At 40.1% G+C, this 18,384-nt stretch overlaps 2 protein-coding genes across 2 annotated transcripts; one reads left to right on the top strand and one right to left on the bottom strand.

The window, feature by feature from the left end:
- Positions 1-575: 575 nt before the first annotated feature.
- Positions 576-8,467, top strand: LOC115755181 (vacuolar-sorting receptor 1-like). The gene is made up of 12 exons (XM_030694495.2): positions 576-1,258; positions 2,455-3,147; positions 3,237-3,325; positions 3,446-3,515; positions 3,595-3,678; positions 3,760-3,836; positions 3,914-3,995; positions 5,741-5,823; positions 5,936-6,002; positions 6,614-6,742; positions 6,871-6,980; positions 7,956-8,467. Exons 1-12 carry the CDS (start codon positions 940-942, stop codon positions 8,052-8,054), a joined length of 1,902 nt encoding a protein of 633 aa, XP_030550355.1. The 5' UTR covers positions 576-939; the 3' UTR covers positions 8,055-8,467.
- A 949-nt stretch (positions 8,468-9,416) lies between these two features.
- LOC115755185 (transcription factor RSL2-like) lies at positions 9,417-10,902 on the bottom strand. Its single transcript, XM_030694497.1, has 5 exons — positions 10,318-10,902; positions 9,929-10,189; positions 9,769-9,834; positions 9,594-9,659; positions 9,417-9,509 (listed from the first exon to the last, which is right to left on the bottom strand). Exons 1-5 carry the CDS (start codon positions 10,900-10,902, stop codon positions 9,417-9,419), a joined length of 1,071 nt encoding a protein of 356 aa, XP_030550357.1.
- Positions 10,903-18,384: the final 7,482 nt, after the last annotated feature.

Here is an 18,384-nt window from a genome sequence, read left to right on the forward strand (position 1 = left end):
GAATACCGTAATTTCCTACAACTTCTCGTGATTCTTGTATAAAGTATCGTAGTGCCCGGAAATTGAAACGTCTTACAATTAACGGATAAGATTTACGTTTTCTTTTTATTCGATCATCATGAGGGTGCCTGAAATTTGTTCTCGACAAAATCCTTTTGTTTTGAGGTGAAAAAAAGTTCATAAAAGAAAAAAAAAACGTTTCTTACTTGGCAAAAAAATAAAATAGATTCTTCTGCTATCTCGGTATCTTTTTTTTTATTCGGTAAAGAGACAATCAATTTTTAATTTTCGCGACTCATGTCGTCTTTAAGTAACTTATCTTTTACGGCACGTTTATTCATTTAGGATACGGTGTAATTACCTCACTATGTAACGCTCTGAATCTTAACTAATTTAGTATCGTCGAGCTTAAATTGTACGGGACTTTTACTCCTTCCATTTCGATCTTTCCTCCACGAAATTAAAGCTAAGATGAAAATACGAACCGAAGGATGGAGAAAAAGAACAACCTATCTTAAGGAAATATTTTATAAACTGCGTTTAAACGGTAACGCCACTGGGTACTTCAATCTCTCTCTCTCTCGAAGAAGCGACGCATGTATACCCAGCTTCACACGACAAGCAAAACCCAACACGCACGACAAAATCCCTTCGATATCCCAGAAACCAAAAACCAACGACACGGTGGTAACCGGTCCTAGCTCCTCCGTTCTTGACCATTCTCGATCTTGTTGCCCGTAGATTTAGAGAAAAATCACATCTTTTTCCATCATTTACCCCACTGAGACGAAACCCACCAACGAATCAGACCAAGAACCTTCCCCTTCAATGCTCCTTCGACTGGAGGCAAATCTTCCCTTCCAGTCCTCGATCCATTGATCCCAGAGATTGCCCATTTGACCCCTTTTTTCGCTCTTCTTTTGCTTGTCCTCTGTAATAATGGAGCTCCCGAGATCAGTGAGGAGGTCGATGCCCGGGTTCTTGCTAGGGTTCCTGCTGCTGTCGCTGGTGCCCCTGTCCGCGGCGAGATTTGTGGTGGAGAAGAACAGCTTGACCGTGACGTCGCCGGATAAGATCAAGGGCACGTACGACAGCGCGATCGGCAACTTCGGGATCCCCCAGTACGGGGGTAGCATGGCCGGTGCCGTCGCGTACCCGAAGGAGAACCGGAGGGGTTGCAAGGAGTTTGGCGAGTTCGGCCTTTCGTTCAAGTCCAAGCCCGGCATGCTTCCCACGATCCTCTTGGTCGATCGCGGAGGTACCCTTTTGGTCTCTTGGTCGTTTTGGGGTGTGCCCTTTTCTTGATTTTGAGCTGTTTCTTGATTAGTGCAAGCTCTGCGAGTTGGTTCATTCGTGAGATTTGAGTTTTAATTGGGTTGCTCTGGGGAGAGTGAGCATGTGTTAATTTGGGTTAATCTGATTGGGTTTGTTGCTCGCTGCCATTGGGGAGAGGCTTGTCTTATTTTTCTTTACCTAAATCAAGTTTTTGTGGGCAGGGGCTTGATTGTTGTATGGTAGTGTGAGTATTTTCTTAGATAGATGTTGAGACTTTGTCTTTTCTCTTGGCTGTTTTCGGTCTAATGCAGTGCATTTCAGCTGTTGTTTTTTCTTTTTAGCTCAGAGTGAATGAAAGAGAGAGTCATTATACTTCTACTATGTCTTATTAGATAGGTACGTCTAGCCTTATATTATTGATTTCATTGTGGTCGACATACAGAGAGTTTTGCATTTTCTTTCTGAGATTGACATAAATCCTTATCCTTTGTTGGAAGTTTGAATACTGTTGGACTTGGTTTGCAAGCATCTTGACAATTTATGTTGCGAGAAGGTTGCTTGTTTTTCTTGATATATAACATAGACGAACTTGTAAATCTACTTGGTTTCGGAAGATAAGTTCCCTTAATAGTTCTTTCCTAAATCGAGTTTTCTGGTGGAGGGGCTTGATTGTTCTATGGTGCGTTGACTATTTTTTTAGGTAGATGGTGAGACTTTGTTTGTTTTCTTGGCTGTGTGGGGTCTAATGTATTGCGTTTCGGCTGTAGTTATTTCGTTTTAGCTCAGAGCGATGAAAGAGAATTTGAGATTCGATAAATGCTTATTGTTTATTAGGGAAGGGCATTTTGGTAATTTTGATTCAAACTGCATCTAATATGTCTTATTAGATAGGCACGTCAAGTTCTTGGCTTAACTAGATTATATTGAACTCATCGCGGTTGAAATACAGTGAGTTTTGTGTTTTCTTTCTGAGATTGAGAAAAGTCCGTATCCTGTGCTGGAAGTTGGAATACTGTCGGACTTGGTTTTTTTGCATCTTGATGTTTTATGTGCAAACGAGGTTGCTTGTTTTCCTTGATCTTTAACACAGACAAACTTGTAATCTACATGGCTTGTGAAGATAAGTTCTCTTGATATCTGCCGTTGTGGAGCTTGATAGCTGTCTTTTCTGTTTCCCAGATTGTTTCTTTGCTTTAAAGGTTTGGAATGCCCAGAAAGCTGGTGCTGCTGCAGTACTTGTTGCGGATGACATTGAGGAAGCATTAATTACGATGGATTCTCCTGAAGAGGATGGTTCGACTGCAAAGTACATTGAAAATATTACTATACCTTCTGCACTTATTGAGAAAAGTTTTGGTGAAACATTAAAGAAAGCAATAAGTGGTGGAGATATGGTCAATGTGAATCTTGATTGGAGAGAAGCTGTTCCCCACCCTGATGATCGTGTTGAGTATGAGTTATGGACCAACAGCAATGATGAGTGTGGAGTTAAATGTGACATGTTGATGGAGTTTGTGAAGGATTTTAAGGGTGCGGCACAGATACTTGAAAAGGGCGGATACACTCAGTTCAACCCCCATTATATTACTTGGTATTGCCCTCAAGCATTTACCTTAAGCAAGCAGTGTAAATCCCAATGCATAAATCATGGGAGATATTGTGCTCCTGATCCAGAGCAGGATTTCAGCTCCGGTTATGATGGGAAGGAAGTTGTGCTTGAAAACTTAAGGCAACTATGTGTGTTCCGAGTGGCTAATGAAACTAAAAAGCCATGGGTGTGGTGGGACTATGTCACTGATTTTCAGATTAGATGTCCCATGAAGGAGAAGAAATACAACAAGGAATGTGCAGATGGCGTTATCAGATCTCTTGGTAAAGAAATTCATTCATTCCAAACATTCTGTCTCAAACCTAGTTATTTATCCAATCAATAATAAACCTATAGTGTTCACTCTCTACAGGACTCGACCTTAAAAAGATTGAGAAATGCATGGGTGACCCAAATGCTGATTCTGAAAATCCTGTTTTGAAGGAAGAGCAAAATGCCCAAGTATGTGTCCCTTGCTTCTTGATAATTACAGGAACTCTTCAGCATGTTTCTTCAAATCATTGAAAGGATCCTCTAAACAAATTATGTACAATGGTTTGACCATAGAGCATATATTTGTAGGTTGGAAAAGGAACTAGAGGGGATGTTACCATCTTGCCAACTCTTGTTGTCAATAGTAGACAATATCGAGGTTTATCCTTTTCCTTGCCTATGTGTCCTAATTCTTCTCAGAAAAAAGGTTTAGTTACATTATCTGGAACATCATCCAGGTAAGTTGGAGAAAGGTGCTGTTTTGAAGGCAATCTGTGCTGGTTTTGAGGAAACTACTGAGCCTGCTGTCTGTCTTAGTGGTGGTAGGTTTTCTTTTCACGCATCTGTCTCTTGAATTTTCCTTGACGATCTTAAGTAGTTAAGTAGGGTATCTGTTGTGGCAGATGTGGAGACAAATGAGTGCTTGGATAATCATGGTGGCTGCTGGTGGGACAAAACAGCTAATATCACTGCCTGCAAGGTATGTACAAGATGTACTACCTATGCATTTCATTGATTGTGTATATTGCAGTTGACCATGCTCTTATAATTGTTCAGGATACATTTCGTGGGAGAGTGTGTGAGTGCCCCTTGGTTGATGGTGTGCAATTCAAAGGAGATGGCTACACCACCTGTGAAGGTACATAGAGCACATTATTTTCTTTTCTTTTTTGAAAAGTTCATGTCCTATGTGTTAGTTTGTGAATATTTTGTTTGGCGAATGAGATAAAGAAAAAGCTTGTCCTGCTCTTGATCTTCTTTAGTTTCTCTTTCACGAACTCCGTATGTGATTCTGTCAAATTAAATGTACTTGCATTAAGTAATGAAGTCCTGATGAAATGTGTTTCTAATCTAAAATGGTTGTATCATGGATGGTGGGTGTTATTGTGCAGTCCTAGTAGAGTTTCAGGATGGGTATCAGAGTATTCATAACTGACTCTACCTCATATTAAGTGTATGTGGAGACGACTAGGAATCCTGTATATCTACTTGACCTCTCTTTCCATTTTCATAGTTTTGCATATGTTTGCATGAGTACGATAAGAACTGCGTGTGCATTTGTATGCAATCATCGTAGTTGGTTTCTGAACTATCACAAGGAGAAAATAAATTCCACCCAATGTGATTGCACAACGATTTTTCATGTAGAAATACTTGGTGGTTTTTCGTTGAATATCTGATGTATAAAATAATCACCTTAAGACTATTCTGAAGAATTCATCTGCGGTGCTAGCTCCTTGGAGTCTCAAGTGCTAAGTTGCTTTTTATTCTTGAATATCTTTCCCTCTTTACACTAAATGTGCTTTCTAAGTTCTCTCGTTGATAGTTTTGCACCTGGTTCCTTTCAAATAGCAAGGTTGGTGCTCTGTTGTCTTTATTGAATAATTATGTTGTTGATTGGTTTTCTTTTGACTTGGTATAATAAAACCTTTTGAGTGCATGTTGAATTTCTAAGATCCATAGATCTTCAATATCAAGCCTGGAAATTTTATGAGGGAGTAAACTAACCCTCTGATTATTTTCTAGTTCATATAAGAAAACAACCCTGCATAACCTATACTTGCTTATGTGGAGGTAGTACTTTGTTTGTGTTACTGTTGACTTCTCATCATTGTGGGCAACCTGTACAAACATGGAAATGAGTGGTTGATCAATCACCTTTTGAGTGCATGTTGAATTTCTAAGATCCATAGATCTTTAATATGAAGCGTGGAAATTTTGTGAGGGAGTAAACTAACCCTCTGATTGTGTGCTAGTTCATATAAGAAAACAACCCTGCATAACCTATACTTACTTATGTGGAAGTAGTACTTTGTTTGTGTTACTGTTGACTTCTCATCATAGTGGGCAACCTATGCAAACATGGAAATGAACTGTTGATCAATCAAATTTTGTACAAGGGGCTAGTGTAGATTTTGAAAGAAAAAAGGAGGGCTCTGCAAGTTTTGAAAGATTTCAAGAACTTGAATGTAACAGCACCCTCGTAGGGATTATTGCTCTATGTACCAAATTATCTGAATCAGCCAGAGACAATTAAAAGCCCATTAGTTTTTACTAACACAAAGATGAGTGCTCTCAAGTGCTGTGAATAAATTGATGAGACCGTGATTAATTGAATAATCAGGGGTTGGATATATTACTACGCAAATGGCAAGGACAGTCTTAATGGGACTGTACTCTTCCCTAAGCAAATAGCTATATTTTATCACTTTTCAGACATATAGAGATGGAGCAACTTCATTCAAATGCTCTGAAAATGGCTTTTTGCCAAATTGTTCAGCATCGTTTTACCGTGATAATTAACTTTTTGGCTGCAATTTTCTGATTCAGTGAATTTTTTAATATCATTATATCCATTTGATGCATCTTATATTTTATTTGCAGCAAGTGGACCTGGTAGGTGCAAGATAAACAATGGAGGTTGTTGGCATGGATCTCAGAATGGGCATTCTTACTCTGCTTGTTTGGTGAGTGATTTTCAAGCTTTCTCCTGGGCCTTCTTCCAAATTTTCAGGATATCTTTTATTAATTTCAGCAAGAAAGCAATAAAAGTTTAATTCCTTTTTTGACTGACAATAGGATTTCGGGAACAGCAAATGCCAGTGTCCTCCTGGGTTTAAAGGGGACGGTGTCAAAACTTGTGAAGGTAATACTGATGTTATGTACTCATGTTTTACTCTATCATTCCCAGAATTTATATAAGGAATTTTTTGACTGCTCAAATGAAGTAATCCGGTCCATTGAACTACCCCATAAAATGAGTAAGGGCATCCTCAGTTTTCTTTGGTGCCTTCTGGAAACACTATGCTTGCCTTCTAGATAAGCCTGTTAAATGATGGCAGCTGTGCCAATTTCTGTATCACCTCCTTGTAACTATTTTCAAAGTGCATTTCTCAATGTCTTGCACGGGTACCAATCTAATTTCAGTGGTTATATTTCTCTCTTTTACTCAAGTTAATGGCAGTGATGGTGAATGCGTACTTGATGCTTGGAACATTACCATTTTGTTTATATCAGATAACTGCCCACTCGGCTGACAATTAAATTCCCTCCATATAATTGCGTTAGTAATGGGCGGTCGTGAGTACTCTGCCACTTTGGACTTTTATCATAAATGTCTCTTACATGGGTTTTCTGTCCTTTATACCTTTTCCTTTTACCTAGAAGTTGATGAATCCAAGAGTAAGGGCTACCGTGCATGAATCTGTGTAATTAACTATGACTGGCTTCCTCTTCTGTTATGTTTCTTCTTCACAGATATTGATGAATGCAAAGAGAAGAAAGCCTGTCAATGCCCTGAATGTAGCTGCAAGAATACCTGGGGAAGTTATGACTGCACATGTAGTGGAGATCTTCTGTACATCAGGGATCACGACACCTGCATAAGTAAGCCCAGCTGATCGAATGTGTCTGCCTTTTGTTTGCTTTTCCTTTTTTTTTGGTTCTTGTGTGCATGCTCTGTGGATTCATATTGCTGTGTGTTAAGCATACATGCCCGCATTGGTTGTTTGCAGGTAAGAGCAGTAAAGAGACAAAATCTGCCTGGACTGCTGTTTGGGTCATTGTGATAGGTTTAGCCATGGCTGCTGGTGGTGCATATCTTGTCTACAAATATAGATTGAGGGTATACTTCTTATTCTTGAATTGTGTATCCTTTCTTCATCCCCTCAACACACACACACACACAAAATAAATAAATAAATAAAAGAACAGACAGACCACAAAAGACAAAAAGGAAAATGGAGGTTTACTTTCTCTCTTTCCCATTAATGTGATTACTGTCATTGTTTGACTTTTCATCTTTCCTGTCAGCGGAGTCTTCAAGGTTTGAAATAATTAAGTAGCACTGGAATATTGTTGTGTTATTTGTGACTTCATAGTCTAGTTGTTTGACTTTGTGGTGAAGATGGGCTTTTGATTGCCTATGATGAACTACCTAGTGACTAATTCCCTTCAATGGGAGATATTGGATCAGCTAAGAACTGAATGGTGTTGCTGCCTTCTTTGAGTGTTCTGATTCCCTAATCTATCAAGCAGTTTTCTTAGTGGTATATTTTTCTGTAGAGACCTTCTAGTTTTGCAATTGAAATTAGCTAATGCATACTCATCTTGCATGTTAATGGGGTTTAATTTTGCAGCCGGACTTTTACCATTTCCATTGGTAGAAATTGCTCTATTTATACAGGGAGAATACCAGTCCTTGCAGTATACTAGTTACATATCTGTGCATGCATGTACCTGCACGCCTGGCTCATGCATGCCAGTGCACATGCACAGGTTCTGCACAAGCCCACATTTGTCCAAAATTACTAGAACACGCTAAAACAGATGCAAGGATACGTACAAACATGTATTTCTTAATATGTGTGTGCAGACGCACATGACAAAAAAGAACATGAGAAAAAATATGAAAGTTGCATGATAACAACAGTTTAGTATACTCAAGTTAATGTATGATTGCGGACTTTGATAGTTAGGTTCTCTCATAATAATCTATTGTCATAATGTAGACATGGAATTCATTGTCAGCCTCTGCTCTTTATAAGTGCTAGTTGAAGGAACGTGCTGATACTCCTTTTTTCTGTTGTTTTCATTGCAGTCATACATGGATTCAGAGATCAGGGCTATAATGGCACAGTACATGCCTCTTGATAGCCAAGCTGAAGTCCCGAATCATGTCAGTGAAGATCATGCATAGAGAGAGAGATAGAGAGAGAGAGAGGCTATGCACGGTTTGGTCTCTCGAAGGTTTTAGGCGACTGAAAGGATTTGGTTTGAGTGAACTGCGCTTAATTTATCCATTCACATATTTTAAACGTGAATTGTGTCACTGTAAATTATGATGTGGCGCAAAGTAATGGGTCACGGGTCACATATTTTTAGCGATTGGATTATTTCAGAGAGCCACTTCATGATCTTGTGCTAGATTGGAAAGGTTTCATGTGGAATGGGGTGTATATGACTTAGAGACAGTAGCTTCTAGGACTCTTTTCTCAGTTTTATTAGATTGTTTTTTTTTATTTACATCGAGAATGAGCTCCCCCATTCTATGTTTAAAGTGCTTTGTATACCGTCTTTGTTTTAGGACAACGTTTTGGTTCTTGCCTGAAATGGATTTTTCCTCCTTGTTGCATTAAGGGCTTTTTAGTATTTTTGCTTTTGGAGTGGAGTACTCAACATGACCTTATTTTAGTTCCATCATGTGTAGCTGTAGAGAAACTTGCACTGGTTAAAATGGATACAAGGAAAGAATGTTGAATGAATTGTTCCTAGTGAGAACATGGTGGTTAGAAATTGTGATATAGGTTCGTGGGAGATTTTTCCTGGTTAGAAAACTTTCGGTGATTGCGATAGGCGATAAATGAAAAATTAGTCTGCACATGAACGTCTAATGAAGTCGCCTGCAAACTTGGCTTATGTTTTTCGAAACAGGAGTTGTGAAATTGGTCGGTGTAGCACGGAAGTGCATGTATCAAGTTAACCTGAGATCTTGAGATGGATTTGCAATATGACATTAGCCTGAGATCCTGGATATGGTTCATAAGATTAACGTTATTATCTACCAGCTTTAAGTGAAGTTTAGTATTCAACTCTAAGATGATATTAGAACCAAATGTCATGAGTTTGACCTATAAACATTCCTTTTCATCCATTATGGAGTTATCCTACTGTCTTTGGTCTCATACTGTTCTTAAATTCGCATTCATCATGTCATTTATAGTATACCGGCTTTCAAGGGTCATGACAAATCTGCCCCATCTGCGCACGAATTGTGTCTCACCATACATGGCGCTTTGCAAGTTCAATTTCTGCTCTTATCACAATGTTATTAGGAAAATAAGCTCTTGTCCAGGTACACTGGATTCAGGATGAACAAGGTAGGTAGATCTTCACTTCTTGGATCTAAAATGAATGGAGGACCAATGAATTCATCTGTCAAGGAATGTCAGATGAGATTGAACATTTAAATGTCTATGTACGATAAAGAAAAATGGCCATCTTTATTTGAAATTGCAAAACCACCCTTCTCCAATCGACTTTCTTGTTATTTCGGCGACCATCACCTCGGAATGTTGAGCTTCAGATTGAGTCCGATGTCCATTCCATTGTAAGTGATCGGGGCATACATCCACAGCTCATCCGAGCTCAAGAGCTAGACAAGATCAGGAAAAATCTCAGTTCAGGTTCATTTTGTGGTTCGGTTCTAGACTTTGAGAGATTGTCGCTTAGATCTTACCTTGATCTGGAGCTGCAGAAACTTCACATAGTCAACAGCTTCCTCAAGCATTGTGCTGATATCAACCTACCAAACAGAACACAACTCACTCGTAGAACTAGTTTCTCACTGGTCAAGCCCGCATTTTAATTAACGAAAAACGGACGAGTGCATGGTCATTAATGAAGCTATCTACCTTGGTTCCGTTCGGGATGAGTTCCTGCAGAATCCTCAGACGTTGGCTAATCCTCTCTCTTCTTTTCTGTAGATTAACACAAAGAGTTCTGTCATTCAAAGCAATTGAATACGTTTTGACTAAAAAGAACAGTAAAAATGAAGCGGCTTTTCGCTCTTACTCTAGCATAAAGGCTCTGAGGATCAGTGGCTGAGCCTCGGCTGGCTCGGGTTTTGCTGCTAAGGTTGAGCAGAGCCGGCTCCTTGGAGCTCTCGGTCGCTCCCGCGGCATTCTGCTCGTGAGAAACGCTGGATTCCTCCTCCGAGCAGCAAGTGCTTGAGCTCTGGTTGTTGCCTTGAGCATTACCGTCTTCCTCATCTTGGCTTGGAAGATCAAGATCCGTGGTCTTCTTTGACTTAACATTCCTCTTCATCTTTTGAACCTGCACAAGCCAATGAAATCATCAGACCTTTAAATTGTCTATTTGCAAGAGGATGTAACATTCAGCATTGAAGAGTTGGCGAACTGGATAGGAAAACCAAAATTCAATTTCTGTTTTTCTGAACTTACATTGCCGGTAGTCCGAGATCTTTTCCTAGCATTTTCGATGGTGACGCGATTTTTCTTTTCTTCAGCCACTTCTCGCTCCGAAGTTTCTGATTCTCCTTTTGGTTGAACGCTGGTTTTGAGAGAACTATCTGCCTGAGCTCCTCCTCCTGAATCTTCCACATTGCAATCACTCATTTCTTGGTTTAACTCATTACTCAATCCTAAGCTAAACGACCCGTGAGTCACCGGTTCGGTACTATTCACCAAAATTTCATTAGGATTACTCAAGTAATAGTTCTCATGGTCTGAAGGAGGGAAAACTATGCTAGAGCCGCCGCAGTTATAGCTAATCATTTGTGGGAAAAATTGCAAGCTAGAAGCGACATTGGAAGAACAAAATGAGCTCCCCTCAATCCCTGAAAGATCAATGCTCGACTCATGAGTCAGCCAATGTGTGTGCTGTGCACCGACCTTGGAGCCGCCCTTGGTGTCGACATGGAGAGGCCAATCGTTAAGCAATTGGGCCATGAAATCAGCCTCCTCAGAGGTGTAAACACCGCTGAGAGAGCTCCATTCTCCCTCCGAAACAGTCCCTAGGGGCTCCATACTCAACTCTCTTTTCCTCTGCAACTATCAAATAAGAAAGAAATTCTGGTGGCCTCTAGTATTAACTGGAGAGAGGGAGAAGAAGAAGCTTGAAGGGCTTAGTTTATCGAAACGCTTGAACAGGAACATGTTTCAGCATACATACTTATACCTGAAGGCAACAGCTTTAGGCCTTAGAGGAATGTCTGGTATTTGCAAGATCCGACTTACATTTTGTAATGCCCAAGATCCCGATCGACACGAGTTGCGTGAGGCGACCGAGCAGAATACAACTCGGCTGGGGACTTAGTCTAATAGTTCAACGGCTGCAAATAAACAAGTTCCAACTTCTCAGAGCCCTGAAAAGGCCCTGGAAATGGCCCAGAATTAAGGAGGAGAATTAAGAGTTTCAGGGTCCTGGATGGGCAAACCAGTGATAACCGATAACGACATAACTGCAATTATCTAGTTTAATTAGATTTGTTAGTTTCAAGAATTGGTCAATAAATCAAGATTAAGCAGAACTGAAGAGAGAGAGAGATTCGTTGGGTAGAATCTAACCTGGCAAATGATCACAAAGACGTGGGGGGTCTTCTTGTGTCAGGATCGATATTGAGTAACCAGTCCTTAGAAAATTATAGGAAGAATGACGTGGGGATGAGATAGTGGAGATTTTGTCGATTTCTCAGTTCTGACATTCTTAAAAAAAAGTGTCTTAATCTGCTCGAACCAGACAAGTTGTCAGCTTGATGGATTCTTGTCTCCTTCATTGTTCTCCAACTCTAACTAGACCATGAAAAAACTAGGGTTTTGAGCTGCATCCATGAGGCACTGGAGGGAATGTTCTTTTCATAACTTGAAGAAAATTTCAAATAAAGATTTGAAGTGCTCTTAATTTCTCAAATAAAGATTCAAAATTAACTCTGTTTCACATAAGGGCTTAAAATGTCTTGATTATTTCAAAGAAGGACACGATCGAAAGGCATTTTCGTACTTTAATTTTTGCCATTTTTTTTCTTTTTTTTTTTCTACTTTTTTTTTTTCGTTTTCCTTTTTCTCTTCCCTTCCCCGGCCCTCAAGCAACAATCGCCCCTGCCGGCATCGGGCCGGGGTTGCCCTTGTTGAGGTCGAGTGAGGGCTGCCCAGCCAAGTGGTGTAAGGTATCCTCTGGTTCCCCTCACGGTGGTAATGACGCAACCGACATCCCGTCTCACAATCTTTGCAAGGCCGAAATTTGCACTCTATCGTTCAAGTTCTGAATCCAACAATATATTCTCTGGTTTGACATCGCAGTGTATGATGCGATCTCGACACCTCTCATGGAGGTACTCCAATCCTTTAGCAATCCCGATGGCGATGCGGTATCTAGTTTTCAATCAAGGGTGTTGGAACCTTTTTTGAAACAAATGAGCAGCGAGTGAACCATTTGCAAGGTACTCATATACAAGGGTTGCCCTCGCCTAGCTAGGGCTTTCTTCGCCCGACACCGGCCCAGGCAAGGGTCGCCTAGCACCAGCGAAGATGGCCATTGCCTGAGGGTCAAGGGAGGGGAGAGGAAAAAGAAAAAGAAAAGGAAACGAAAAAGGAAAAAAGAAAAATTTGCAACAAATCAAAGGATGAAAATGCCTATTGGTGAGGCTTTTCTTTGAAATAATGAGGTACTTCAAGCCTTTATTTGAAACTAAGTCCATTTTGAGCCCTTATTTGAGAAATTGAGAGCACTTCATTTCCTTATTTAAAATTTTTCCTAACTTGAAATCCCACTTCTATGTGGAATGTGGATTTTGTCAATTGGAGAACAGAGCATTCTAGGAGATGATTTAGATAGAACAAAGAGAATAACCAAGCCATCATCTCACGTAAATCTCTTTTTTCATGCTTCGTGTTTCGATTTTCAAACCAAACCACTGATCTTTAAACATTTAACATTCAATCCTTGCTTATTTTTGTTCCATAATCCTTGTTAACTTGTAACATGGACAACATTTTTTGCTCTCGTAGACCAACTTGTGTCCCAAAATAATTTCTTAGCATAAACAAAACGTACATCTCCGAGGCAGCCCACTGATATAATTGGAAGAAATTAGGACCCTAGTGATCATTTGAAGTGCTCAAAATACTGATGCATTTTTCTCCTCAGCCACTCTTATTACCGCCTCATCTAATAGGTTCACCATAATTCTTTTCTTTGCCATCTCGTTTCTGGGTATTCTATTCTCGCCATCAGCTTGGTCCAACCTTGGATTTTTAAAGCGCATGCATCTTGAGAACCCCACAAGTAAAAGTTATTCCTGTCGTTAAACTTCAAAATTTCTACTTGTACCGCACGCGTAGTTGCAGCAATTGATTCTCAGATAGTGATCAGGCAAGCAAAAATCCCAAATCCAATCTAGAATACCCTAGCCTTAGCTCTAACATGAATTACTTTTTAAATGATGCAGAAACGAAGAATGAAGAAGAAGAACTGGAAAAAACACGAAAGGAAAAGAATAAAATAATTCCAATGACCATATTGCCCCCAATCTTGGCATGTGAGATGCACATGCTCGCCGGCAAGGCCGGACTATGAGTTGATACTTAGATACCCTTATTTGAGACTAAGTTGATTATTTTGGGTCCTTATTTGAGACAAGCTTTACTCTAGGCTTTCTTTTGCATAAAAGGACCCTACTTCGAGCCAAGGTGCGGTGGGCAACACTTTGGCAAAGCCCTTGGAGCTCCAAAGTCTCTTCGGCAAATGCAAATGGTAATTGGCAAATTTTTTGGAAAGCTGTAGGGAAATGCAATTTTCCAAAGGCCTCTAAAGGGCTTTGACCCAAGGAAGTCTGGAAGTTCTTTGAGCTTTGACCATTTTCGAAATACAAATAGACTTTTTTCCTTCCAATCTTTCCCTCTTTATACTTTCATAATTAGGAAAATGTCATCGAAAACCCTAAAGTTGCCAGCGGAAGCCTCATCTGTTGGCAAGCGGCTGGCAACCCATTGGTAGCCTCGTTTGAGGTCACCAAACGAATGGGGTCGCACAACCCTAAGCGGCGACATCTCTTAAGGTCACCTAAGGTAACGTCCGATCTGAGGTCGCATAACCTCAAGCGAGGCTGGTTGGTGGTTTAGCTTGCTGTCGATCGAGTATCATTGGGAAGGTTTGGGAATTTTCTTTAAGAAAAAAAATACGTATAGCTTTTTTCCAAATTTCATTTAAATTAAAGTTGCTTCAAAATGTATTTTTAAGTTACACTTTATCAAACATTTTTTGCATTTTGAAAATCCCCGTTCACCTAAAGTCCTTTGTATTTTCCCAAAGGCTTTCCCTAAAATCGAACCAAAAGTACCCTTTAAGCTCTTATTTGAAATTTTCCCTACTATGTGAGATGCATATTGAAGCATGTCAGAATAATTTAGAATTAAATTACGTTTTCATCCGACAGCTTAATCTTTTAGAACATATGATAGTAGTCTCACAAAATCTCACATAATATAACAGGATGAAATCTCGAATTCAAATCTTTCACTCCCCTATTTGCTCCCTTATCACATGTTCCAAAACTTTAGGGTTACAAATTTAAAAGCTTCTTCGTACACATATTAGTTTAAGCTTGCACACTATTCATCAAATCCCATGTGTCATTCTTAATTAGCTTAACTATGGGGTTTATATGCTCTTCATATATATTTGATCTCCCTCCATCCGTGAACTCCATAACTTTTAAGCGGACAAAAAAATCGGGTGATTTTTTTTTAATCCTTTCTTTAATTCTAGTGGTTCTTTTAGTTATTTTCTTAGGATACACGGTACTGTGGCGCAGACTTAGTGCCATATCAGTCACATCCTATAAATCCCTTAAAAAATTTAAAAGAAAATAAACCCTAGAAAAAAAAAAGGAATCAGATGCATAATTTAAGGAGAGTGGGCCCGATGCCTTGTAATAGAACTGAGGGTTTAATAGAAATAGTAGATCACATAGATTCAACAAATGAGGTGGAGCTGCCCCCAACTTGGTCGACAAGATTGAGCAAGGATGGGCAAGCCACCACGCCAAAGCAGCCCGTCGTCAGCGGCGAGATGAGCGTCTTCGGCTGTCAGCTTGATCCAAGCGAAGGTTATCGGACCTTGCCACTTTCCCAACAGTTTCCCCGAAATTATTTAGCCTCGGAGAACTTGTGTATTGCATTTTCTTTCAAAGGTTTAGGACTATATTGATTTCACTGAAAAGATTAGAGCTTGATTGCATTTCGCACAAAATGTTTGACACTTTCAGAGTATTTCTCCCAAACATTCAGAGTTAACATCATAGGCTTAGATTTGTAAAAAAAGTTAGCACACTACGTAGACCCTTAAGCATTTAAGAAAGGGAAAAGGAAGAGAAAATGCAACAGAAGATATTGAAAGTGAAAGCTGCTTGTATGACTTCTCTTGATGGCCAAAAGAGGCCTTTGCTTTAAGTCAACTACTAATGCCAGCTCTTTCAATTGAAATTAATGTCGGAACATTTCGACATCTCGATCGTGCAGGCCGGCCTAGAATCAGCATGAAGAAAAAATAAATAAAAGAAACAGAAACAGAAAGGCGTGTATTATTTTCGACCAGAAAAAATAATAGCATATTATAGGGATGTATAATTTTTTTTACACCCATCGCTTTATACACGATTGCTTTGAGGGAGGAGAATTACCAAAAAAGTTACAAACATATTGCAATCGTATCAATTCAATCATAAACTTTTTTTTTTCCAGCCAATTGAGTCCTAAACTTTTTGCATTTGTGTTAATTCAATTCATCTGACTAATTTTAACTGGAAATTGCTGGTGTGGTGCAGCCTACACTGACATGGCTTGGCCGGTGCTGACTTGGATAATTTATAGTAATTAAATTTTTTATGTATTTTTTTCTTTTCTTTCTTTTTTTTTTCCTTCCTTCTTCCTCCAGCCGGTTGCCGGACCTCGACGACCAGCCGGAGACAAGAGTCGGTGAGGTCGACCTCGTCGGCCATTGGCCTCTGGCGAGGTCGTAGATGACTTGTGACAAAGAAGCTCACCCTCACAAGTGGTCGGCAGGGGCAAGCTTCCAAGAGGCCGATGAGTTCGAGCTCACCAACCCTCGCCTTTGGTCGGTCGACGGTCAGCGATCGACGAAGGAAGAAGGAAAGGAAGAAAAAAAAAAGGAGAAAGAGAAATAAAAGAATAATCTCTCTCGGTGTCAACAGCGTCATGTAGGATGCCCGACATCCATATCAACAATTTTCAGCCATGAAGAATTCACAAGTGGTCGGTGGGGGCAAGCTTCCAAGAGGCCGATGAGTTCGAGCTCACCAACCCTCGCCTCCGGTTGGTCGACGGTCGGCGATCAACGAAGGAAGAAGGAAAGGAAGGAAAAAAAAAGGAGAAAGAGAAATAAAAGAATAATCTCTCTCGGTGTCAACAGCGTCATGTAGGATGCCCGACATCCATATCAACAATTTTCAGCCATGAAGAATTCCCCCAGTAACTTTTGCACTAATCTCCTCATCTTGTCGTATCGACACGTTGCATCGTCGGTGAGCTTAGAGCTCGCAGATTGTTCTGTACATTGATGGCTTCTACTTCGACCAAACTTTGTTCTCCTTGGCCGAGTTTGCTACTCATCGGTATCTATTGAGAGTTGTTCATTTCTTTTTTGTGTCAACAACAGTTATGATTCTTGAATCCATCCTCATGCCATGTTTGGTAGAAAAAAGTCATTATAACACATATGTAGGCTGAGAATGAGAAGATTTTACTCCTGCTTCCATTAGAAATAATGATCCTACGCGCAAAATTGCTGGCGATCTCTCTCTGCAAATTTAATAATAATTAAAACAAAACATGTATGAGACCTTCGTTTGAATTCGATTTTGGTATTTTTCTTTGGGGGGAAAAAGCTAAAGTTTTTAGTTTTAGGCGTGCGAGAAAAGAGAGAAAATCGCCTGAATCTTTGGTTTGGACTGCTTCCTATGTTGGGAGTTTGCGCAGGGGCGACATTTAGTCTTTCCAAAATCAGAAAGACATAAACTAAAAAGGAAAATATATTTCAATCTTCATTATTCTCATCAACATATTGGTCAAAAAGAAGATAAAACTATGCATACACATTTATTAGGTACCAATCGACCTATGAATATAATTTTTATTTTTTCAAATTGTTTTTTTGGCAGAGGAACATCTCATGTGACAATGTTTATGTACGGCACTCACTTTGGTGCTAATATTAGAGAAAAATGATCACTTAAGTGAAAATGGCGAAAGATTCCGGTAAAACAGTCCATGTGGCCTTTTTTTTTTATTAATTTTTAATATTAAGTGATTTTTTTTTAAAATAAGTCCATGTGGTAATTTTTTTAGAAAATTTTTCACAAATTAACCTAATTTTTTTAAAAAAAGTTAAATTGATTTTAACAAATAAGCTTAAAAACTATATATATAAAAAAAAAAAAAAGAACTGCTTCACACAACGGCGAGTGTGCCCTAGCCGATGCAACATGTATTTTCTTTTAGCTTATTTTTTTAGGTTTTTAGCTTATTTATAACTTTTTTTTAATATTATGTGAAATTTTGGGGTTTTTTTCCAATTTAATTTTTTTAAATTAAATATTTACAAAAATATTTTTTAAAAATAAATATTTACCGATTTGGGTCTCGCTCGGCGGTTGGGGTGCCGAGCGAGACCCGCCTGGCAACTGGGGCCGAGCAAGGATCGCTCTCGGCAGTGGGCTGCCGAACTAGAGCGGTGGTGGGCCCCCGCCGGGCCGGCTCGCCACCAGCCAGGTGGCGAGCGGGCGGGGGGCCCCTACCTCCCGCTCGGCACTGGCTGCCGAGCGGGAGGTAGGGGCCCACCCCGCTCGGCAGCCATTGCCGAGCGGGTGGCGGGGCCCCACCCGCTCGGCAGCCCCTGCTGCCGAGCGGGTGCCCGCCCCCCCCCCCCCACGTGTCGCCCCCCTTCCCCTCTCTTCGTGCTGCCCCCTCCCCCTCTCCTCCGTGCCGCTGTCCCCGTTTTCCGTGTGGCGGTCTCCTCGCGTGAGTTTGTGCCGCGAAAGAGTAGGGGCTCTCCTCTCCCCCGCATTTTGCGTCTTGCGGCGTCAGACGCTACAAGACGCAAAAATACTCCAGATTTTTTCTGCTGCTCTTCTCTTCACTTCTTTAAATTCTCTCCTCCTCTCCTTCTCTCATTTCTTCTCTTTTTGGAAACGCTTTGTCGCTCTCCCTCTCTTTCAAACGTTTTTCGTCCGTCTCAAAACATTCTCTCATTTCTTCCCTCTTTCAAACCTGTCTCTCTCTTAGACGCTCTTATCGTCCCGCAAACGCTCTTCCTTAGACACATTTCTTTATAGTTAAGTATGAATTTTTATTTATATGTTGTTAGTACTACGTTTTTATATTAATATTTAAATTAATTCGGTACTTTTTCTTGACAGTTTGAGCTCCTCATTCGGTGCGTGCGCTCTCTCGATAATTTGAGGTAAATTTCTTTTTATTATTTTTTACAGTTTC

The sequence above is a fragment of the Rhodamnia argentea genome, chromosome 5, assembly GCF_020921035.1.
Source record: "Rhodamnia argentea isolate NSW1041297 chromosome 5, ASM2092103v1, whole genome shotgun sequence".
Lineage (NCBI taxonomy): Eukaryota > Viridiplantae > Streptophyta > Magnoliopsida > Myrtales > Myrtaceae > Rhodamnia > Rhodamnia argentea.